This window comes from Eumetopias jubatus, unplaced genomic scaffold, assembly GCF_037043125.1.
Source record: "Eumetopias jubatus isolate StellerSeaLion01/CBP00866 unplaced genomic scaffold, mEumJub1_p1.0 scaffold_9, whole genome shotgun sequence".
NCBI lineage: Eukaryota > Metazoa > Chordata > Mammalia > Carnivora > Otariidae > Eumetopias > Eumetopias jubatus.
The window spans coordinates 58,209,171-58,234,408 of NW_028274815.1; the positions used below are offsets into that span (position 1 = coordinate 58,209,171).

Below are 25,238 nucleotides of genomic sequence, written 5' to 3' on the forward strand. Positions count from 1 at the left end.
CTTAATCTTAAACCAGGAAATGACTTGTGAGCCAAGTATGGTAGAGTCCCCACTCATCCGCAAGGGATGTGTTCCAAGACTCCCAATGGAAGGTCTGAAACCGCAGATAGTACCAAACCCCAAATATACTATTTTTTCCTATACATACATAGCTATGATAAAGTTTAATTTATAAATTAGGCATACTAAGAGATTAACAATAATAAAACAGGATAATTGTAATGTACTATATGAATGTGGTCTCAGAATATTGTACTGTATGCAGCCTTCTTGTGACTGTGAGAAGATAAAATGCCTACATGATGAGAGGAAGTGAAGTAAACGATATAGGCATTGTGACATAGCGTTAGGCTATTGCAGGCGTGCCTCGTTTTATTGCACTTTGCAGATATTGCCCCCCCTTTTTTTTTTTTTTACAAACTGAAGGTCTGTGGTAACCCTGCACTGAGCAAGTCTCTCAGCACCTTTTTTCCAATGGCATTTGCTCACTTGTGTCTCTGTGTCACATTTTATTACTCTTGCAATATTTCAAACTTTTTCATTATTGTTATCTTTGTTATGGTGATCTGTAACAGGTGATTATGACTCGCTGAAAGTGCAGATGATGGTTGCATTTTTTAGCAATAAAATATTTTTAATTAAGGTATATACATTTTTTAGACATAATGCACACTTAATAGACTACAGTACAGTATAAACATAACATTCAAATGTACCAAAAAAACTCATTTGACTCTTACTTTATTGCAATATTTGCTTTACTGCTGTGGTCCAGAACTAAACCTGAAATATCTCTTGGGTATGCCTGTATTGACCTTCTGACAGTATGTCAGGAGGAGGATCATCTGCTTCTAGACTTCAGTTGAGGGAAGTAAACGGCGGATAAGGGGGGACTACTGTAAGTTTAAAACTCTTAAGAATGTACTGGTAACTGGAAATATCCACGGATAAAGTTGAGGACATATACTGACTAGATTTATGACCAATTAAAGCTAACTATCCTCTTTTGGGTTCTCACTGCAGTCCTTAAACTCAGTTATCTGTGAATATTCCTCCTAGAAAAGCTTTTCTTCTTTGGATTCCATTACCTAATATTACTCTACATTCTTTTCCTACCTCTGTGACCGGGCCTCAATTTCTGTAACTGGCTCTTTCTTCTCCTACTCCCTGAGTTTCCCAAGATTCTATCCCCAGACCACTCTTCCCCTCAATTATGACCTTAACCAGTCTCATTATTGGTAACTCCCAAATATGTGCCTCACATCCTTATCTTTTTTTCTGAGCTCCAGACTCACATTCCCTACAGCCTTCTGGACTTTTTCTATCTGTATACTCAGGTTGGGTACCTTAAACTCAACATGTCCAAATCATCTAAACCAAATACACGTACCTCCCCGCTCCCCATGATATGAACATTCTCCTAGTCAGTGCTAGATGACCTACAAACCTCAGCACAGTTGGATTCTTCCCTTCTTTCCCCTCATATAACATCAGTCCAATACTATATACTTCAATTGCCACAACTCCATTCATTGCTTTTCATTCCCACTGCTGCTACTTTAATTTCCCTCTCATTTTCACTCTCCTGGTCATGATGACAACAGCTTTCTAACCAGTCTGCCCATATGTCACTCTAATCTGGTGGTACCAAGCAGAATGGATTGGTCTCCCTAAACTGCAACCCCAATCACATCACTTCTTTTCTTCATTGATGGGATTTGCATTTGATGAGAAACAAATACAAATTCCTTAGCCAGACCTGTCTTAAAAAACAAGTTGAAATAACTTTTTGAGTAGCCAAAGTTACTGAAAGTGCTAGAGAAGAATGCCTAAAGGTTGTAATTTCTTAGTTCATTTGTGGTATCTCAATAGTGTTTCTAAAACTTCAGTGTGCATACAAATCACCTGGAGGGTTTGGTTTGTTAAAACATAGATTCCTGGGCAAGCTCCCAGAATTCTGACTCTGGAGGTAGGGCTGGTGTGGGGGGAATATGCATTTCTAATAAGTGAATGCTACCTGTATTGCTTTGAGTAGCTCTGATATAGATTATACTCCACTTAATACATTTGTAGGAGCCATGCACATCGTTCATCTCCATACACAATGCTATTCTGTCACCTATTGTCTGCCCCAAGGCCATGTGCTTCAGAGATGGCACCAGGCCCAGATTGGTCTAAAGTCTTCCCAGAGATTGGTTTAAGCATGAAACATAATATGATTCTGACCAGTGAGCCACGGAGGGCATAGTTTGCCAAAGGACTTAGGAGAAAGGTGCTCCTCACTGAAAAAAGAGACACATGGAAAGAAACAGTATCTTTTCCACCCCTGGACATATGTACCCATCCCTCACCTCCAGTTTCTTCCGCCATTGGGGAGCTTAAGGGAAGCTAACCTAAGAATGAGAAAAACAGGCTTTAGAAAGCAGAGGAGAAGGAAGGAAAGACTGATGCAGTCTTTACACTCAATTAGCCAACTCTGGAACAGCCCACTTCTGTTTTTTAAGCCAACAGTGTTTGTACTTTTCTGTTCCATGAAATTAAAAGCATCTTAATTATTATAAAATTGTTCCAAAACACACATCTCAAGTGTCATTCAACATATTTAGAGCAGGGCAGGCAGAAATGAAGAGGAAAAAATTAGAAATTAGTGGCCCAGCATGAATTCCAAAATCATGAGAAATCATCCCAGGCTCAATACCTCAGCCCCCAAAGGCTCAAACTCTGCGATTCTGAGTAGCTTCTGCTATTTTGGGGGTCATGTTCTATGTTCTAGGTGGTAGCTTCTGAACATGCAACGAGGCCTTCCTTTCTATCACAACTCCTTTAATGTGAGGGTTTTAACCATTCCTGCCTCTATACTATATCAAACAGCCCCTAAAATTTAACTCTTTGCTTAGATGTCTGTATGCAACACTTCAAAGGTGCTAGACATGAAAAAATTTTTTCCAACACCTACCTCAGCACCTGACACAGTGCAGACACCTGATAATATGTAAATAACAGATCAAGACTTATATTTTCATATTAGTGGCTCAAGCAGCCACTAATATATATCATTCATCAGAATTCAGTTAAAACATAATATCCTCCTGGATCTCTTTCTAAACTAAGCATGGTTGCTCACATGATTCTTCTATCTCTCCTTTATAACATCATGCTTTTTAAAGTTTATTAAATGTCTTTCTTTCCCAAGTTATAATCTCTGTAGGACTGTGTCTATTTTGCCCAAGTTATATTCCCACTGCCTAACACAGAGCTTGAAACACAGCAAATATTCAAGTAATGTTTATTAAATAAATAAGAGCCTATTATGATACTGCTATGTGGTGGAAATGCATTAAGTGGGTAGAGTCCAGTCTAGTGAAGGTAGGATCTGATAAGGCCAAACAGAAAGTATTCAAGAGCCAGGAATTATGGTCATGGGGAAGCAGGGCTAAGCAAAATATGGACTGTGTCTTGAGCCCTTGGAAGTCCCCAAGGCTTCTTAAGAAGAGGCTGATCTATCAGTCAATTATCAGATATGTTGTCAAATTTCAAACTGATAGCCAACCTAGACAAAATGACCTCTAAATTAACTTAACTGTTTTTAACTGTTAGAATTTACACATAAACCAGATTTCTCATTAATAATTAAGATTAATTCTGCTCTCATACAACAGAGTAGCTCTTAAAATCTTAAGGGAAAAAAAAGTATCACTTCTGGAAAACTTTTCAGAAGAGATGTGTCAACTGGTTAAATAATACTACCTTGCATTAAAGTTTAACAGATATAAGAAGGCATGCCAAGGGGCCTAGAACACTCATTTGTTGAGAGGAAGAAAAAGAGATACAACTCATCATCATCAAGCACAAAAAATTATTTGGCAGGCTTGCCCTGTAATTTGATATATGTACATTTAGATAAAACTAGAATTCTAAGCTTGGAAAAGCTTTAAGGTCAGTGAGTCCTATTCTCTTATCTTTGAGACGAAACAGCACCCCAGAGATGCTGACTTGCTTATGGACACCATAGCAGTGCCAAGCTGGAATCCAAACCCTGGTGCCCTGCTTCTCCTTCCTGAAGGAAGGTCTCCCCTTTCTTGGTTATAGTGCTTTTACATGGTTTGTCACCTCCAGGAGTATGCCTGAATGAAAACATGCAAAAACCCAACTATGTCTACATGTGATGTTATTAGGTGAGATTAAAACTACATACCAGAATAAGCATCCTTTTACGCTCTTCACCTTTTCCCTCTATACTGTTTGTTTGCTGGGCAATGAAAAAAATCGAAGAAAGTTTTTATGCATGCTCTAAATATTTTATTACCAAGGCTAAGCATTTTATCACTGGCATAAATGAACCTAAAACAGTGCACAGAACTGTGTTATTCCATTTTCCTGCACTCTTTCGAAGTTTTAAAATTCTAGGCAGGGTTTAAACATCACATCAGCCTTCGCCAGAGCAGCAACCAGAGGAAAGCAAACTCCAAACAACTTGTCTGCAGACCTTTGTGGCCAAGGAGCAATGGAGTTATTGTTAAAGGGAATATCCCCTAGAGTAGTATTTTTTATACTTTGGTGACTATTAAACAGTGGACTAAGCACAATATGACTATTTCATGTACATGAATACACTGAATAATTCTTTTTTAAAAGATACAAGTGAAATCACAGAGAAACACGGAACTCTCTTGATTTGCATAGGAAAAATTAACAAGTATCTTGAAATGTTTTGGAAAACAAAACATTTTGTTGTTTATGTAAGTTAACTAAGACAACATAGCCAATTTCTCCTTGGTTCTCAAAAACAATCCTTAATTGTCAAAATGGTTTGGGGGCACAATCGATTTCTTTTGGCAGTAACTGAGAAAAATAAACAATGGGACTTTTGGCAGAGGCAGAAATTGAGCCCTAAACAATTATTTTGCAATGAACTAAAAGAGACGTCTGCATCACCAATAACTGGGAAACAGCTTTCAAATGGAGTATTATCCTTTCTCACACTTAAGCCCTATCAAACACATAAAGTTTAATTTTCTTTTGATAGCTTGGCAAGCCAACTTTCAAAGAATTTAAAAGTTATTAATAGAAAAATGCATGCCTGGTAGAAGAATTTTAGAAGCCTAAGACATATGGCTTCAATTAATTGTCATTGTGCCTGGAACAATCTATCAAATTACCCAAGATGAAGACGTCCACAATGCAAACACTATTATGCCAAGTTCAAAATATAGTTTAGAAAAGAAAACATAAGCTGTGTCAAAAGGACACAAGTCTTTAGAAAAAGTCAAGCTTCTAAAGAGATTCCAAGCAATCAAAATGATGGTAAAGTGAATCATACTTCCTCATTCACCAAGTCCCAAACCTTCAGAGGATCTCTCCCAAATTTTATTCTAATAATGCTGGGATTTTTCTCCATTGGCATAAATTCTGGATATCAAGAGAAATCCCATTATGGAAACTTAGTAGAGTCAACTCTTAATTATTCATTTTTTTTACAGATAATCCAGAGCTAGTTTGACTTTCAAATATTAACTTTTCAATAATGGATGTATCCGACTTTCTGAGAACTCCTAGTACCCGCACTTACACATAAAAGTACCAAATACGATTTGGTGGAAAATAGAAAACACAGTACATTATTCTTTTACCTAGAACATTTTTGTTATTAGGACAACTAATGTTCCTTACACAAATTAAGTATCCCATTATTTTAAAGTTACAATTCATAATTACAATTTTCTATGAAAAAAAATAACATACACAGAGAAAGGTCTCTGTGTAGCAGTATCACAAGAAAACACCTACTGTTCAAACATTTTAGAGTAATTTCCTCGTAAAGTTATTTTTCAATTTATCTTCAGAATATTAAAATGGCACTTCCAAGAAGTATACCAGTTAAGATTTCTTATTTCTCTAATGTTCCCTATCAATTTCTTTTCTTAGTAGGCTTTCACAAATGAAAATCATCCATCTTACTAGAAGAAACACCCAGTTATCAAGAACAAAGGCAATTTAACCATAGAGATTACAAAGTCCATGGTGGAAAACAAAGTTTTCATCAGCTCAACTATTCTTTTCTATTTCTTTTAATTTTCCATTTATAACTGTGATTCTAATTTAACTAAGTCCCCCTCCCTCTAGGAATATAATAAATCCTAAGCCATATCTTTAGAAAATGAGGAGTGTACTTTAGTCATTGCTTTGCCCCCTCTACTACTGTCTGAAGACCATGTCACAATCCCCCTGGGCTAAAAGCATCCTAGTCATCTAAATAATCAGCAAAAAGCTAAATTTAGTTTGAGGATTTGAGAAGAAGCAGGCCAAGGCCCAACCTCCACAACCAGGCCCCAGAATGCATCTCATCCCTATATTCATCTGAGACCCCTCCAGTTAAAATTAGCTCAGCTAATCCTCCTTGGCTAGCTGCCATCTACCAAGCAGGAATCACAAAAAAAAAAAAAAAAAAAGGTCATAAAAAGAGAATTCCAACAAATGGGAAAGTCGATGGGCCTCAAATATTTTTTAAGTGACACAGAGAGATACTCAAATGTCTTCCCCTGAAATTTAAGAAAGTACCTCAACTTAAGAATATTAAGGGACATTTTTATATAATTTAAATGGATGATGGCCTAGTAAAAGCAGTTCAAAAAAAGTCCCTCTACTATCACAGTATAAGCACATAACATGATCCTAGCTGGCTAGATGACAACATTTCCCGCACCATTTATAAATTTCAAATCATGTGGAGAGAGATTATCCCATAGCTCTCAGAACTTTTAAAAAGCAAAATCCCAAATGGTACCCATTGATAAACCTGGCAAAGTCACATCAGCTGAAGACCCTAGTACCTCCAACTGTGACAGGGAGTCCCTTCTCACTCAGCTAGCACTCACATTTATTTAGAATTGGGGGCCCTGCAACAACCCCTGGAGTGGAGAAAACTAGCAAATGGAAAGTAATTTCACAGGTGCAGCCAGAAGGTGACCTGAGGGCAGAATACAACGGCTAGGCAATTATATCCTAGATCCAGGAAAGAAGAGTCTTCCTGTAAGAAAGATATTTAAGTGCCTGAGGAACACAGACTTGGGAGATGCCCAAAGAAAGTTAAACCTTCGTTTGGCCAAGGAATATATACTGAGAGTGCTCCTATCAACACTAAGCATTTTTATTAATTGAACATTTCTACCGAATGAATTATTGGTCCCAGTGCTTGAGAACGGAGATGCCTAGCTTTGGGAGAAGAGATTCAAGCCAAGTATAGCAACCCCAAATCTTGTCCAGGCAATCAAAAACACATGCACACAACACACAGGTATAATACCTAGATGTTCTGAATTTCAAGTGCCCACTATAAGAGATGCCCATGAAATCTCAATACAGTGTATTGCACACTGTAAGCACTCAAAAATTGTTTTGTTGACTGGACTGAAAGGAAAACTGTCACCAATTATGTATTCATATCACCATTCAAGCTTCCCCCCTCCTACCCCTGCACTTTTTTTTTTTTTAAATATATCAACTCCCAAGTGCTGGGGGATTAAACACTAAACTTAGAATAGGAAAATAAAAAACGGTCATACCTGCCTTGTTTCTATTTACTTCTGTTGACGACATGTGGTTATATTTATGGTGGCAATGCTATCTGTATGGCCACCATCATTTTAAGAAAGAAAAGCAAAACTCACTGGCCATCTAATATGTGACTAGGACACTCATATAATTCACCTCATTTCAGCTTCTCAATAACCCTGTGGCAAAGTATTAGTACCCAATATTTATATAAGTAGAAACTGAGGTTCAGAAAAGTTATTATCTAAGATCACCTGTTAGCAGGATTCAAACCTAAATCCAAACGCTTCTATCTTTATAACATTTATGTAATCTAAGTGGTGTTATAAAAAAAACTACAGCTGAAAATAAAAATGTAGGCTAACTTACTAAATAAAACATGGAAAATGCTGAGTTTCTCATTTGTCATCCATGACAAATTCTTTTGGAGCATCCACCATTTCAAGACACTGTATTTCCCCCAGAGATATAATATTATCTTTACCCACAGGGAATTGACAGTCTAGCTGGAGAAACAAGCCATTTGGATAAGTTTTTAATGTGAGAAGCAACGAAAGGTATTAGAAACAACAAGGGTTTTAGACACATTTATATATGAATTTCAGTGCTTACCAGCTGTGAACTTTGGGCAAGCTACTTAAATTTCCTCAGCTGTAAGGTGTAAAAATCTACCTCTTAGGGGTTTGTGAAGCTTAAATGAGACATGTGAAAACAGTTAGAGGCCTAATTATTTGTTCAATCTTTCTTCAATGGCATGAGCTAAGTGTCAATGAGTAGAAATATAAGTAAGTGATATAGCAAAGATTAAACAATTTGATCTGGTACAAAAAAATTCCAAAACAAAAGTCCCAAACCTTACACTTGAAAACTGATCTGTGGAGACAGCTGAATTAGCCAATTAGGTTTATCATTTGTAACAGCAGCAGAGTTAATTAAACATACAGAGGGCTTACACCTGAAGCACAAAATGTAAACAATGACAAACAGGAACACAATCATGTTAAATTTGGAGGGGAGGGGTATCATCTTTTTGTGCAAAACTGCTAATTTAAAAGGAAAACTACCATTTAAAGTAAAAGTGAATGGCAACTAAATGCAATGTTGGATTCAATCATGGAACAGTAGCATGAATAACACTTCAGTTAATAGTAATGTACCTATGATAATGTCTTAGTTTTGACAAATGTGGAACTTTTCTATAAACCTTAAAGCATTCCAAGATAAAAAGCTTATTTTTTTAAAAAGTAGATGGCAAGGGAAAGGGATATACATAGCAACTCTTAGGTATTGCCACGTGGATTTTGAATCTCCTGAAGACAGTCATTAACAGCAAAGGCTGTGAAATCAGTCAACACACACCACCTATGCAAGCTATTCTAATGCATAACTACAAGGAACACCTGAAGTGTAATAGTCTTAACTTTTAAAGAGGTGACTTGTCCATTTTTCCCTAGCATATTCTTGCCAAAAGCAGCTTTCTGCTAATTTTGTTGCTGTTACAAAACCAGCAAATTAAGTTACCTCGCTTTTCCATTCTTGACTAAGACATTTTTTCAATCAGAATATAAAAAGTCTTTCTCACCACATGTAAGTTATAACATGAATTTGAAAGTCTAATGACAAGTGACATTTCTGAGCGTAGTGCTAAAGGAGGCAGGCGTAAGTGTCCCATCTGTTTCTATAATAAGACAGGCAGACAAATACTCTTAATCTATTATACAAAACTCAAAGAAGAGTTAATAAAATGATATAAAACTTACTAGGGCATTTTTATTCCTAAGATCAAATAATGGCCATAACTGACCTTTTCTTTTTTTAAGTACATCTGTTGAGAGACACATTAAGTGGTTGTGAACTTTCACTAGCTGTGTGTTCAGCAAGATAGCTGAAGCCTTTACACTCGGGTCTTCAAGAGAAGAGTTTACTTGCATACAAGAAGGCAAATCCTATGCTAAAAACTATTGAGTGACAGATTTAAGGTAGACCAATTTCAGTGTGTATAACCAACACACACAGACATACAAGCGATGTTAATGCTTAACTCAGTTCAGAGGCATTCGCTAACCCTTTTTTAATAGACATGTAAAATTTAGAGGGCAATTTTCAAGTTTCAAAGAAACCTTAATAATCTTTCCAGATTTCAAAGAAGGAAAAAATAAACAGCAATGCAGCAAAGTCATTTCTCTTGCTGAAATGACCTCCAGTTTCTACAGGCTACTCCCGGTTTCGCAATAACTGAATCTGAGACTCCAACCACGTACACACAAACGGAGCAGAAGCAGAGAACACTAAAGCTTCCCCAACAGTCCTGGCAAAACCCACCTACCTTCCCTCAGCCCTCCCAGTTTCCCTTCCCGTTCGCGCACACTTGGTTACCTTGACTTCCACCAGGAAAAGAGAACAGGGGTTAATCAGCAGGCAAAATCCTGTTTTATCATTTACAGCCACTATCCTAGCGAGCCAGAGTGCTACTGACCTGATTTCAGGGAGGCAGAACTAAACCCAGCAGAACACAGGGCTATAAATTATACGTGTCCAAAATGCCAACCCAGCAGCTCAAAGCAGCTCAAATGTCAATTTAAGGAAATGGGTATCGCAAATAGTGTCTCAAGTGAACATTTCCACTTCCAAACCACCCACCTCCCGACTGAAGCAACCCCGGAGGAAAAAAAAAGGGGGGGTGTCTTACCTTGTACATATCTCGACATTTTAGGGATTTATTAAAATACTCTGATGTGTATATATTAATTTCTAGAGGAGCCACGCTATAGGGCAGGTCTTCTGTCTTCCTCCCCTGCTTTAACAACCGACGTGTTCTTTCTCCCCTTCCTATATTTAGTCACTTAAGGGAGTATTTATTCAAAGCTATTAAAACTGCCTCAAAAAAAACAAAACAAAAAAACCAACAAACAGGAAAACCTCCTCCACTTCCAAAAAGACAGGAACTTAGTGTGAGTCCGCTTGGAACTCCTATCTACACTGCGCTCCTAACACAAACCCGGGCCAACTGGAGACTCCCGGAAAAGGTAAAATCACACGAACTTAAATTTCATCAATGAAAGAGGAGGATCTACAACGGCTATTTCACCGCCCCCCGGGTCCCCACGCCCTCCTGGGCTGGACCGCAGCAGACACTGGCCAGCCGCACCCGGCCCCCCCACCCCCTCCCCCTCACTGCCGTCCAGCCTCGGGCCAGTTCCCCGGGAAACCCCGGTCAACAGCTGCCAGCGCCCAAGCACGGTCCGGGAGGCGGGTGAGGCCGCAAAGAGGGGCAACGCAACCATTTTTACCAGCCCAATAAACACCCCGGAACTAGGAGGTGGCAAGAATTCCGCGCGCTCGCCCGCGGGCCGGAGCCTCCAGCTCGCCCCCTTCCAGCAGCGAGTGGCGAAATTCTGCCGCGGCTTGTTCTCGGGAGGGGCCGAAGGCCACATCGCCCCTCCCCCGCAGCAAACACTAAGGGTCCATCTGCGAGGGGAGAAACTGCATGCCGCCCCGAGCCCGATGACAGGTGTGCGGGAGGGCCCCGAACCCCAAATTCGCCCTCCCGGGCCACGCGGCGGGTCGCGGAGAGGAGCTTTACACATCTTCCAGAGGAAAACACCCGCCTGAGGGGTCTTGGGAAGCCCGTCCCCGCCTCTCCAAACCGCCACCTAGACCCACCTTCCGCTTCTCTTAGCAGCTGGGAAATTGGGGGCGTTTATGGCGCCCCGGGAAGAAGGATCGCAGGCTGAGAGAATGTCACCTCTGAGGCACCCTTCTCTCTCCCCTTCTCCCCTCACACATGCACAACTTGAACTCCTCGCCAGCGGTCACAGCCCAGCTGCTGACCCCCTGCGCCCACCTGGCTGCCGGCTTCTGACACCCCAAGCCCCCACTTCCTCCCAAACACCTCCCCTCCCCCTCCATTTGGAGCAGCCCTGCTCAATGCGGAAATGTCCCCGCAGCTCATACGGACAGGAACAACTACCAGTCAGGAGCCGAGGCGGACGCAGGGCCTGACCAATGAGACTCGCGTAGGTGGCAGGGGGCGGGGCGTCTGTGGCCCGAGGGAGCCCCGCGGAGGTGGGCGCTGAGCGGGACCCTGGGATCAGCTTGTGGGAGCCGCGTCTACCGCGACGGGGACCAGTAAAATTTCTAGCCTTCTGCAGATACTTCAGCAAGGGAGAGAACCTGAAGCACGAGTGGTTATTTTTGTAGTCCATTAAAATGTTTCGGTTTACCAGGGATTGAAGATAGATATCTAAGCGGCCGATAGAGCCAGAACGCCCCAGGGCAACTACCTGAGCGAGCCCAGGCCCTTCTCAGTAGATACAAACTATACTCACTACTCCTGGTCTAGGGAGGGTGAAGGTGCGTCAAGGACTAAGCAGTGGGATGTGTGGGGCCCACAAACAGAAGGAGGGACTTAGGGCGTCGAAAAAAGTGCCAAGTGAAGGCTCCGCCACTAGAACGACCACACCCCAGTACCTATTCCTGCAGAGATTTCTGCTGTGATAGGCGTTTACTTTTCTGATCAAAGTGGAAATGAATGTTACCCCTCGAGATGCTTACCTTTAATATTCTTGATGTCCACAAAGAAGGAGGATGTGAAAAGAACATTGGCAGTGGCGTGGGAACCGGAACGGCGAGTGGGCCAGCCCAGCGCCCGCTAAATCACATCTGATACTGCCAACACCTGTAAGACTCAATGGGTGTATCTCAGACTTCCCTTCATGACTCAGTCAGCCTGCGTCAGGACAGATGAATTGTCAGCGCTCTCTTAGGGGCCTCCAATAAACCAAGTAATTCTAGGAGTTTGAGGCTTTGGACAACACTAATCAACCAAGGTAAAGTGAGAATTTTTTAATGATTCATCTCTAAACAAACTTTAATTATTTGGTGCCACATATTCATATGGAAATGTTATTAGATAACACCGAAAAGGCCAGTGATTTGTCATGCTAGAGAGCAACAGTCCTTGGTAATATATTTCTTATGTGAAATCGAAAAAGATTGACCTCAGCTATAAAACTGATTTCCCCAAATAAAACCAAAGAAATGTCTAAAACCCAGATATCTACATTTTAATAACAGCACTTGGAGACACAGTCTTAATCAGAATCTCCGCCTCCTTTGTGTGATGTAGAGAAATTATAGCAGCACTAAATAGTATTTATCAATCAATATTAATACCAAAATAAGATGCCACCAAAACATTGGGCCCCATAGGTTGCTTAGCCTGCAAAAGATAAAGGGCAATGAAGAGTCTTTAATTTATACAAGGTTTTTTTGTAAGTAGGATGATCTGTTATTTTCTACCTTTATAGAAGGTTAAGAGAGAGGAAGTGAGTTTTAATTGCAGCAAGAGCATTTGGTAATACCTAAGAATGACATCTTGATTTATGAGTGATTAAATATTGAGATGTAGTACCAAAGGACGTTGTACATTTGCTGCCTCAAGAAATCTCCAAAAAGGAACTACCTGTCTTCAACGATTAAGTCCATAATCGCCCAGAGACTAGCTCTTAGAGAAGTAGCACTCTAGAAGCTATATTCCCAAGTATTATTTTCAAATAGTGCTCTGTAAAATGGAATTTCCTTATACAGCGATTAAGTTTCGGGGCACCTGGGTGGCTCAGATGGTTAAGCATCTGCCTTCGACTCAGGTCATGATCCCGGGGTCCTGGGATTGGGTCCCGCATTGGGCTCCTTACTTCTTGGGGAGCCTGCTTCTCCCTCTGCCTCTCTCGCTCTCTCTCTGTCTCTCATAAATAAATAAATAAAATCTTTAAAAAAATAAAATAAACTTACATTTCGAGCTCCCAAATATTTTGTAAAAGAGCCTCCCACTTCCTCTAGAGCCACTAGAAATAACCTCACTTGTCAGATAACGACGTGGGGATAGGAAAGGAAGATCATGGCAGTGGACCACTGGTGTATGTGTGTGTGTATGCGTATTTAATCCTTTTTTTCATGATACACTACTGTGGAATTTCCCTTCAAGTAATGTTGATATATCTATCATTAGAAATCTGTAACATGGAGAGATAGATTTATAGATTAAGCAAACCTTTGTAGAAACTTGGGACATTCTAAAGGAGGATGAAGATAGAGTCCTGGGAAGGACTGTGTATGCAGGGGTAATTTGGAATGAGATGGCTTTTTAGATTTAGTGCTTGGCACAGTGCCTGGTACATAGCAAGCATTCAGGAAGTGTATACTGAATGACCAGTTTAGTGCCACCAATAAATAAGATTTTAAAATTTAAGGGGCACCTGGGTGGCTCAGTCAGTTAAGTGCTTGCCTTTGGCTCAGGTCATGATCCTGGAGTCCCAGGATCAAGCCCTGTATCAGGCTTCCTGCTCAGCAGGGAGTCTGCTTCTACCTCTCCCTCTCCCTCTGCCCCAACCCCACCCCTGTTCATGTTTCTCTTGTACTCTCTCTTTCTCTCAAATAAATAAATAAATAAAATCTTAAGAAAAAAGAGGTTTCTTAAAATTTAATTTCTATTTAGAGGTAAAGAATTTTTAAGTTTTAGTTACTTCTACCTAGAATGTGAACTTGGGCCAAAGTGTAAGAATAATAGCAGCAAATGCAATGCCCTGATGACTTTACAGTAAGTTTTGCTAACTCCCAACGTGAGCATTATCCAGTAAGAGGTGGTTTAGAAATTGCTAAAGTATGAAATAAGTGTACAGACCAGGAGTGTGTGTGTGTGTGTGTGTGTGTGTGTGTGTGTGTGTGTGTGTGTGTTTGTCTATCTTACTCCCATCCCCTACACACAAGAAAATAAAGCAAGGCAATTTTAGAGAACATGTCAGAGACATAAAAATTTCTATGTCCTGCCCTGAGTGTTTAGCCAAGAAACCAGGCAGCAGTTATACACTAGACTGTTGTGCACATTCAATATTGGCTCCCATCTGTACCTATCTAAATCCTAGGCCACCCACATGAAAAAGAAAAAAGGGGCCACTGTTAGGAATTTGCCAGTTACTGCCTAGATCTAACAATAGGGCATTTTTTAGTTGAAAGGTAACCAAACAGTGTCAACTGGAAAAAGATATCACATAATATCTGTGAGACAAACTACTACGAATGAATGAGTAGTCTAAAAAAATGAGTGGTGTTTCCAATTACTTGAGGAAGTGAAAGACTTCATTCTTTCCTGTTGCCAACACCCTGTTGTTAATGAATAAGGAAGTTTGTTGAAACAAGTTGTGAATTTAAATTATGACATATCCTATTTATTCATAGTATGATTTTTAAATTATATTTGCAGGTTATTTAACTTTTATATCACAACAGTAGCAATTATTTCAAATAACTAAGATGCTTTAAAAAAGTGTTGTCTCGCATTACAGATAATTAAGAGTTGATAAATCTTCTAAGTAGTTTAAAAGTCACCAGGTTCAGAAGAATGCAGTTTAACTGCAACATGCATTATCTTGTTCTCATTTATCAATAATTCCCTTCTGGATTCTCCTTTGAAAGTTGCATAGAGGGTAAGTCCCTACTATGTTGTCCCTACTATGTTCTGCATGTTGCCCAGAGGAGAGTGTTGGTGAGAAATGATGACGCCCATGAAATTGTTGTATCTCACTCATGTGCCAAACTGCATCTCCACATCTCCCCCCTGATGATAGAGGCAGAAGAGTCATTTCCTTTAATAGTAGGTAGCCATAAAAGAAAAAAACCTATATTCTCTCAGGTTTTTTAATAAACATAGATCATTATGTAATCATAATTCAGAAATATAAAAGACTCACTAAAAAATAATACATCGCTTCTAAATTCATAAGATAAATATTCTGTTTTTCTGTGGTGATATATGTATAGATGATGAGGCTACTTATTGACTTTGAAATCCTCATAGAGAAGAGCTGTGAAATAGAAAAGTATTCAGTTTAATCCTATTTTTTCTTTCTCTTTCAACCATATTAAAGATTCCCTGTTGTGCATTCCATCAAATGTCTTTTGATGGTTTTCCAAACATCTCTGCCTCTGGTCTAGCTTATTAAATTTCCTGCCAGTGCCACCACTGGGAAGGAAAGGATAAAGAACTTCTGTTCCCTTAGTCTCGGGGAATTTATTTTGAGCATTTCACACCCACCACTCTAAGTATTAAAGAGAAGATCCTCAGGACTGTTCTTTGGACAAGGCCTAAATAATTGGGTAATTATATATCATTAAATGGGTAATATGATTAGGGAATAAAAAGTAACAGTGTTTTTCCCTCTCTAGAGTGGAAAGGAAGAGGAATGTCATTTCATTTAGAGAAAAGACCACAGAAAAAATGTGGTATATTAATGTTAAGTTTTGGTACCATTTTTAATTGAACTTTTTAAAAAAATTCCAATAAGGATACACATCTTTAAAAAAAATCTGACCAGTACCAAAATGCTCGTAATGAATAGCAGTACTCTTCTGCCCTACCTCTCTTTACTCCATCTTTGCATGCCAGAGGCAACCATTTTTCTTGACAGTTCTATATACCTGATAGTTATTTCTAAATGTTTATAGTGCCATTTTTTTTTTTTTTGGTTCCTGGATTTTAGGCAGTATGTGTTTGACTTCTTATTATAACAGATATAGACTTTGCTCACTTAAAACCCTGGCCTTGTTTTCTCTTTTGTATTAATTTCCTAAACTTAGTAGAGCTATATTTCCCAGCCTTTTCCTCATCACAGCACAGAGAGAAAATGATATTTGTGTGGCATCCTGAGATAACCTAGAGGGAATTTGTGGGCATCATTTTGGACTTGGTGATAAGTTAATTGCTTTTTAAATAATAAAAGCATGAAAATAAAAAATAAATGCAAAGTAATAGGGGAATTATTAGATAATGAACCTGTATAAAACTCTGAGATAAAATCTTTTCAAATTTTTGAATGAGAAATTTGAACTTGCCTGCATGAACATAACCTTTAGAGTCAGGTTTTATGCTTGAAAAAGTACACATAGTTTCTGATCAAGACTTTCAAATTATAATCTCTTCAAAGTCTTGATAGGCACTGTGGTAGGATGAATAATGGTCCTCAAAGATAACCAGTTCTTACCCCCTGGGATCTGTGAATGTCACCCTGTATGGTAACAGGGACTTCAAAAGTGTGACTGAATTAAAGATTTTCAGATGGAGAGATTACCCTGGATTATTTGGTTGGGCCCTAAATGTAATCACCAGTGTCCTTATAAAATGTAGGGAGAAGGGGGCCCCTGGCCAACTCCGTCAGTAGAGCATGTGGCTCTTGATCTTGGGGTCGTGAGTTTGAGCCCTAGGTTGGAGGTGGAGATTACATAAGAAATTAAGTAAAATAAAAAATAATAAAACATAGGCAGAGATTTGAAGACAGAAGAAAAAAGTGATTTGATGATAGAGGCAGGTGGAGAAAAGGCAACATGATTCAAGGCCATGAGCTAAGCAATGAAGACAGCCCACAGAAGCTGGAAAAGAAAAGGAAATTATTTTCCCCTAGAGCCTCCAGATGTAGTGTGACCCTTGCTGACACCTTGATTTCAGCCAAGAGAAACCCATTTCAGATTTCAGGCTTCCAGAACTATAAGAGAATAAATATATATTATTATAAACCACCCAGTTTGTGGTCATTTGTTTCAGCAGCCAGAGGGAGGGAACACAGTCACCAATCATGAGAAATGTTGTACAAATAGATTTTTTAAAAAATTTAAAACCATTTCTTTAGAAACCATTCAAAATGTATAATGGATTAAATTATATTCAAGGAATCTAACAACTCTTTTTATTAATAAACACAATGATGAAATTTGATGTGATAAGGCAAGTGGATTTTTAATTCAGGTGAACTTTTATCTAGCAAATCATTTTTAAATAATAATGAAGCTTTAATTTATAAAACACACACATTGTTGGATCAGTAAGACCAAAATTAGTTTTGATGCCATTAAAAGGACATATCAGCTGCAAACAATCAAAAGTATCTGATGTCTGTGAAGTCAGAGTTTCAGAGCCACCAAAGTTGCACCATCCAGAAGCTCCGTGCTGGCTGTGATGTGCTAAACACAGCCAAGGAAGTACTCTACCATCTGGACATCTACTTCAGCAGCCAGCTGCTGAGCATACTTCTCTTCACCTTGGATAAGTGGCCTGTGGAACTACTTTATGTTTTTCATCATCCACTCCACCTGTAGAGACTCTGTTTCTCTTGGGCCACCCTCTGATAAAGGCTGCTAGCAGCTGGAGGCAACCAGCCCTGGGGGTCCCAACGGCCTGCCCCAGGCCTTAAACACTCAATGTCATGCTTCACAGCTATAAGCTATTCAAAGCATTGAATTAGAAAATTCTGGTCTATATTATCCCTCCCACCACTGCTGGGCAGCACACTAGGAAAATGAGAATTTGGAGCACAGAACAGTGCTGAGAGAGGCCATTCTCAATTATCAGTGACTTTCAACCAGAGTTTAACAAAGAAAACATTAGATGTTTGCAAACCTACTGAAGTCCTGGCTTTGCATAGATCTATATGGTAACAAAAACTGAGATTTTTGAAATAATAGAAGTACACTTATTGAAGACTACTGTCTGGATTTGGAGCATCACAGATAGATTCAGAGACTAAACTGTTTGATATCTTTCTAACACAGACCAGCATGGGATGGAGACCAGATAAAGCCACAAATAGACTACCAGGACAATGAAAGAAAAATAAGGATCCAGATAGACCAAAATTTTCTTTAAGCCATGTTAACTTGAGAGTTTTACCAGTTTCCTAGTGAAAAGGAATAAAACAATGCTAAAGTCACACTGGTAATTATTTGAAATTTTTGTGTGCACATATATATATATGTATGTATATTGGTATATATTACATATGTTCATGTATTTACTAATTACTTACATCCTTATTCCAAAAAGAATTTGGGGCCAAGATATATACATTCCTGATTAAGTTCATTGCTTAGTAAACTGGATGTAGTATAGTTCATTCTATAGTGGTAATTCAGTTTAGTCATTCTCATCTAATCCCTTTTGTTGTCTTTAGATAGTCATATGAAAGAACCCCTTCAGGTATTATTTTTTAAATGGATTTTTCTCAACCTAGCGCACCCAAATGATAACATCTAGGATCCAAAGAGATTTAGGAAGTAAACAGAATTGCTTGTTGTATAGGTAGGTGTACTAGATTAGGTATCTTACATATTACATGATCAATCCCTAAAGCTGTAAACACTGAAGTCCTTTGAGAAGAATCCATACAAAATATGTACCATCATATAAGGTTTTTGTTTGTTTTCATTGATTGGCATTTTTTCCGTTTCAGGTACTCATGTTGGTTTCTGAGGGGGCAGAAGGGTATACTGGGAAAAAACAGATTTTGGAAAATAACCTGTTTTTTCTTTTGAGTTCTGCCACTTAGAACCTGAAAAGCTTGGTTAGCTCTATGAGACTTAGTTTCCTCATCTAAAAATGAGAGTAACAACAGATAACCTGTCTTGCCTCTTACAGAGTTATCATAAAGATCATCTCATTCACTGTTGGCAGAGTATGAGTGATGATGATGATTTTAATTAATGATTTCCTATATTGCCTTGATATAACATTAATCTCAAGTTATTATTCCTTGTTATTACATATTAAATATTTATTTTCCCTACATAGATGCTAAACTTTCTGAGAGCAAGAAGTTTTTATCTATCTTGTATCCCCAGAGCATATCATAGTGTTTGTCACTGAAAAGAAATTTGTTGAATGAATTATCAAATAAGATATTTATGAATGAATTTAAAAGCTATAGAATGCTGTATAGGTATATATTAGATGTTCCTTATTATTTCTTTAGGAATCATGTTTTGGATGGCAAATGATCAACTTGTAAATTTACTTTTAGAACACTAAAGGAGGCATTTCAAAACAAATTCTGTTGTGATAGAGTGTTTGCATAGATGGCCACCATTCCTTCCATCCCTGTGCCCCACACCTTTGCAATGTGACTTTGTCACTCCTCCCATTAAGAGGTGGAGTCTTTTCCTCCCAACATACCCTTGAGTCTTGGTTGGCCTAGTGACTCGTTTTTGATCAATAGAATGAAGCAGAAGTGATATTATGTGACATCTAATCTTAGCCCCAAGAAGCTTTTCAACTTTTAGTCTCCCCATTGGAATGCTGCCCTGAGATCAATGTATGAAGAAGCCATTTCTAACCTATTGGAAAACGGCAGGCCACATGGAGTAGAAATTTTCCTGTTGAGGCCCCCTAGACCAACCAGGACTAACTCTCAGACATGTGTTGGAGTCCATCTTAGGCTCTGGTCAGACTGCCTAATGAGTCAAACTGGCCACATAAGTGAATCAGATAAGACCATAAAATAATCATTCACCCCGCTGAGCCAGATCCAATACTGTGTATTATTTCACAGCACGGATGACTGATAGACTCATTAATGTAGTGTCAAAGAAAAATCAAATCACACTCATTTACTCCTTATTTACCCCAGAACTGCCCTTAATCTTTGCACACTGGGACTATATTTTTCAGCCCACTCATTTCTCACATCTAAACTCTATTCTCCAAACCCTTCTGAGGAAGAGATTTCTTCTGATCACTTTCCTGGTTAAATCAGTATCCCTAAGGGGTGCCTGTGTGGCTCAGTTGGTTAAGTGTCTAACTTTTGATTTTGGCCAGGTCACGATCTCAGGGTTATGAGATTGAGCACCACGTCAGGCTCCGCACTGGGTGTGGAGCCTGCTTGAGATTCTCTCTCTGTCCATCTTTCTCTCTCTCTCTCTCTCTCTCTGAAAGAAAGAAAAGAAAGAAAGAAAGAAAGAAAAAGAAAGATCAATACCCCTAAACTTAAAGATCTGTTTTTCAGAGATTTTGAAATTCTTTAAGTGGAAAAAGATAGGCTTTTATTTTAAAATATATTTTTAACGTAATTTAAAATATATTGTTTTAAAGATGCATTGGATACTTCCAAGTTTCCAAGGATATGTCTTGCATTGTTTTAATAGTAAAAATTAAGATATAACTCAAATGTCACTAACAGGGGAATAGGTTATGACAAAGACATTTGGTAATGTGTGTGTATGTATATATATATACATACATATATATGTATGTGTATATATATATATATATATATATATATATATATATATACACATTTTGACATGGAATGATATTCCTTATATCCTAAGTGGGGAAAAACAAGCTAAAAAATATATGTAGTAAGGCCAGTTTTTACAAACTTTGGTTTAAAAAAAAAGTTTGCTTGCTTGCTTGTTATCTAAGACTGGATAAAAATACACCAAAATATTAATGGTTACCTCTGGTGGTAAGCTCATGGGTGACTTTTCTTTTCTGTTCTTTCTTTTTAAAATTATTTTTATGTACTATTCCTTCTACTATGAACAGGTATTTGTGTAATAAAAATAAAAGTCATGTTTAAAGTATATATCTATCTAACAAGAAAGAAAACTGATATTCCAGCACCAATATTCATCAACTTGGTCCCTTATTGATGAATACGGAAAATCAAGAATTACCAGATATTTGAGGAAAATCAATTGCACCAAAGAGAAGGACAATGATAAAACAGAAAGCCTAAATATGAAGGACATGAAGATTAATTCAGAGACTTAAAGATACTATAAACATAAAATAAGAACAAGCTATAGAAAAGTGACAATCAGAGTACAAGAGATAATACTTGGGAATTAAAAATGTAATCACTAAAATTAAACCATTTGATAGAAGGGATGAAAGGTAAAGTTCAAGGATTCCTGGAACATACAACAAAGAGTCAGAAAATAGAAAATATTAGAGAAAAATTATGACATCGTATATCAATCCAGAAATTTCAGCATCCACCCATGTCCCTTTTATTAAACTGTTGGAACAGTGTCACAAACATAAAACTATTCTTTTTTTCTAAACACTTTCTTCAGTCATGACCTGTCAAATTGCCCTTTCCTGCCTCTTGACAACAATGGTTACTTTCGGCTTTCATGACTCTAGTAGTTCAGTTTGAAATTCCAATTTCATGTCCCATTTAAATCTCATCTTCCCCTTCTCCAGTCATTTTGACTCAGGCTTTACCTGTGACTCCAGGAACCTGCAGTGGAGAGGAGAGTATGCCTGCATTTTCACTCTTCCCTCTCCTTCCAAAATACCCAATAGTTGAGGTTGTTGTTGGTTTTCCCTTCTTGTGAGAAGTGATTTTCAGTCATTATACCTCACTGAGTTTAGGAGGTAGGAAACACACTCCCCTGCTCCCTTTGGAAAAGATGCTGCACTCTTGCCTACAAAAATGCTGACAATTTCTTTTTTCACTATCCGTCCTCAATCATCTAGTCATAGACCTGGGATAGATGGGAAAGGGGGATGATTGGGGTACTGGTTGGGAGTAGCAAAGCTCTGATTATTGAGGCTTTTCTTTAAAATGAGAGATATTTAACACCTCTTGGCACTCAGCTTGACATATCACCAACTCTAGGGCAATCCTATGATGTGTCAAAAAGAGCTTCTAGGGAAACAGAACAGAAAAATTCAAGGGGTAGAAATAAATGGTAAAAGAAAATGTGAAAAGAAACAAGTTTTCAGATGAAATGTGTCCAGGGCAAACTAAACTGTATAACTCAAACCATTTTCTTTTTCACATTCTTATGAAGTTCCAGAGCACGGTTTCATTCACTTATTTATTCAAAAAATATTCATTGAACACTACCATGAACCAGACACTGGTAGGCTGCAGGTTTATAATGGTGAACCTATATAGAGAAGTATACTAAGTGAGGCTGACAGGCTATAAACCAATAAATAAAATAATAATTAGTTAAATAATTACAGATTGAATAAAAAGCTATGAATGAAATAGAGTGCTGTGATCCAGAATAACAAGGAACATTAATATGGTAACATGGTCAAGAAAAGCCTTTCTGAGAGGTAGCATTTAGACTTCTGCCTATGGAGGTTAAAATCCAACTGACACTGTGCCCTCCAGAAGGTTACCTTTATGTGTGGGTTAACATGGAAGCCCTGAGCATTAAAGCTAAAATCTGAAGGAAAAAAAAATCAACTATGTAAAGACCTAAGGAGAATGTATGCTAGATAGCACCTCAAGTACAGAGGTTCTGAGATAGAAGGAGCATGGTGTATTCTAGGAGATGACAGGAGGGTGGAGTGAGGAAATAAGCAAGTGAAAGATGGCAAGAGACAAATAACTTTGGAGAAATGGGAGGAATCAAACATGTAGAGCTGGCTGTACAGGTTTTGGATTTATCCTAAATGCAATGAAAAGCAATTCAGTCATTTAAAGCAGGGAATTGACATGATCTAATTGACATTTTTTTTTCTAATTGACATTTTTAAAAGAGTATAGAGATATATTTTGAAGGTGGAAATAACAGGAATTGGTGATGAATTCATTGAGGAGGGAGGAGTCATGAGAGAACGAAAGGGAAGAGTCAAGGAGGACAATTTATCACAGGGCCATTTATTGAGGTGGTAAAGGCTGAGGGAGATCCAGATTTAGAGAACCATTTTGGTCATGTTAAGTTTGAAATGCCTGGGAGACATACAAGAGAGATGTTAAGTAGATATTTAAAGATGTGAATCTGGAGCTCAGAAAGGAAGTCTAGCCTACTGTTATAAATTTAGGAATTGTCAGCAGATAGTTTTTAAAGCTATGAGAATGGATAAGATCATGTAGGGAGAAGGCATAGAGAATAGAACAGAGGGTACAGGAACTCTGGCATTTAGAAGTCATATGGAGAAAGGGAAAACATGTGAAGGAGACAAAGCAAAAGTAGCGAATTATTCAAGAAAACCAGGATAGTTGTATGGTCTAGAGCCCATAGAGAAGAGTATTAGAAAAGGTCAATAATGAGAGCTCAGTTAAACTGAGGACAGAAAAGAGTCAAGTGAGTGGAGATTTTCAGTTACCTTTACAAGAGCAGTAGAGTGATGGGAAAATTGAAGTAGATTGAAGTTTGCCATTTATCTTCTCAGCAACATTGATTTTTAGAAGACAATGGAGCAATACTTTCAAAGTTCTGAGAGAAAATGACTCGAACCTACAATTCTATGATCAAAACATTCAAGGATGAGGACAAACTAGGGATCTTTTCACCTTCTTTGGGGGGGCTTCCTATGCCTTTTCAGGGGGGAAATGCCTAAGGAAATGTTCCAGCAAAATGAAGAGAACTCAAGATAGAAACATGGGAACTTAGTAATAGGATATTTCAGGAACACAAATATTTAGGGCCCCAGGGCAATCAGTGATAGTAAAACAGAAAGAAGGATCTAGAAGAATGTCTTTAAGAAAGAAGTATATTCATTTTATGAAATAGTATGATTAAAAACATTGACAATCTTAATGATAGGGTGACCTATGCTTCTCCTGTCATCAACACTAAAGAAAGACAAGTGGAATCTTTAGCAAAGGCAAAAAATTGTGTAAGCCATGGTCCAAAGATGAAACAAACTAAAATGTGACATTATTATGAGGAATCAATGGACACATTAAAAAAAAGAATCCATTTGACATTACACCTAGAACATTCTCCTTCAGTAAGTGCAGATCTAGTAACATGGTTTGATTCCCTTTTCATGAGTTTATTCATACTACCTGATTCAGCAATGAATAAGATTTTAAAAATGGTGATGCTGAAAAAGAAACCCTCACTTTTCAAATTAAATTTAAAGATAAAATGTGGAAGACTTGATTATTCTAACAGTAAATATAAATATTGACAATGTAAAAGTAGTGATAGAGCTAATGGAAGTTGGTAAGTGGAGAGAAGTGAAAGGGTGCAAAATATATTAATCTTACATAATAAAGGAGTCAAGAGACACTTTCTGAAGTGGGTGGATCAAGAAATAGAGGTGTGAGTATATTCTTTAAAGCAATAAAGTAACAAATAGAACTTACTGTAGTATAATAAAAATTTCAAAGAGGAGACCAAGGGAAGAAAAATGAAGAGTAATATAACTGAGCTAAATTCTTATTATTCATTTTCAGTGTGGAATCAAAAAAAAAATGTCAGGAGTTGAACCAAAATGTAGCAGTATGTATGTATTGTTTTCAGTTATGAAGATAACTATCAGAAATACAGTGTGATACAGCTACCTTTAGGATACTTTTTTTCAAATTGTGGGAATGAAATCAATTTAGTGGGTTACAACCTACATTAGAAAAAGAAGGTAAAAGGAAAAATTAAGTTGCATTGCACTAGTAAGGGTAAGTAAAATCGATGAAACTTTTCATCACTTTGTGTGTGGGTGTGTGTCTGTGTGTAAAATGTATTTGCCACTTGGGTCCTGGTCAACAAAGTGCTATAGGAAGTAGGACTAGGCTGTGGACAATCATTGGGCTACATTTTTATCTTTCACTTTTCTACTCATGTGTTTGAATTTTTTAACTCATGCATGTACTACTTTTATAATTTAAAATATATATCTTTAGTTTTGGGGGGTTTTTTTCTTTGTTTTTAATACATAAAAAATACAAACTCATAAGCTTCTGTAACATAAAGTGGTTTATTTCCTAACAAAAGCAATTATTAGGCAATTTTTTTGAGAAACAAAATGATAGGCTATCTTCCATTACTTAAGAAAGGAAAAGTTAACAGTAAGTTTTGAAGATTACTTAAGGCTCAAGGGAGGGAAGGCTGGGGCAGGGGCAAGAGTTTAAGGTGTTAGAAGTCTAGGCAATGGATTAAGTAAGAAGATAAAG

General features: G+C 38.0%; 1 protein-coding gene and 1 long non-coding RNA gene across 3 annotated transcripts in view; one reads left to right on the plus strand and one right to left on the minus strand.

Annotated features, from left to right (window-relative positions):
• The window catches only part of UGP2 (UDP-glucose pyrophosphorylase 2), a 70,589-nt gene extending 59,156 nt beyond the window's left edge, over positions 1 to 11,433 (minus strand). Inside the window, exon 1 of one of the 2 annotated variants that reach the window (XM_088026506.1) lies at positions 11,215 to 11,433. Coding sequence is in view for 1 of the 2 variants with exons in the window: in XM_088026505.1 (XP_087882631.1) it covers positions 10,241 to 10,259 (19 nt within the window). In the remaining variant the exon portion in view is untranslated. Of the gene's footprint in view, positions 1 to 10,240; positions 10,623 to 11,214 lie in introns of those variants that run through there. The other variant, XM_088026505.1, reaches the window with a different exon arrangement.
• A 208-nt stretch (positions 11,434 to 11,641) lies between these two features.
• LOC148163542 (uncharacterized) overlaps positions 11,642 to 25,238 on the plus strand; it is a 243,962-nt gene continuing 230,365 nt past the window's right edge. Inside the window, exon 1 of the long non-coding RNA XR_015768948.1 lies at positions 11,642 to 12,380. This is a non-coding gene — a long non-coding RNA (uncharacterized LOC148163542). The remainder of the gene's footprint in view (positions 12,381 to 25,238) is intronic.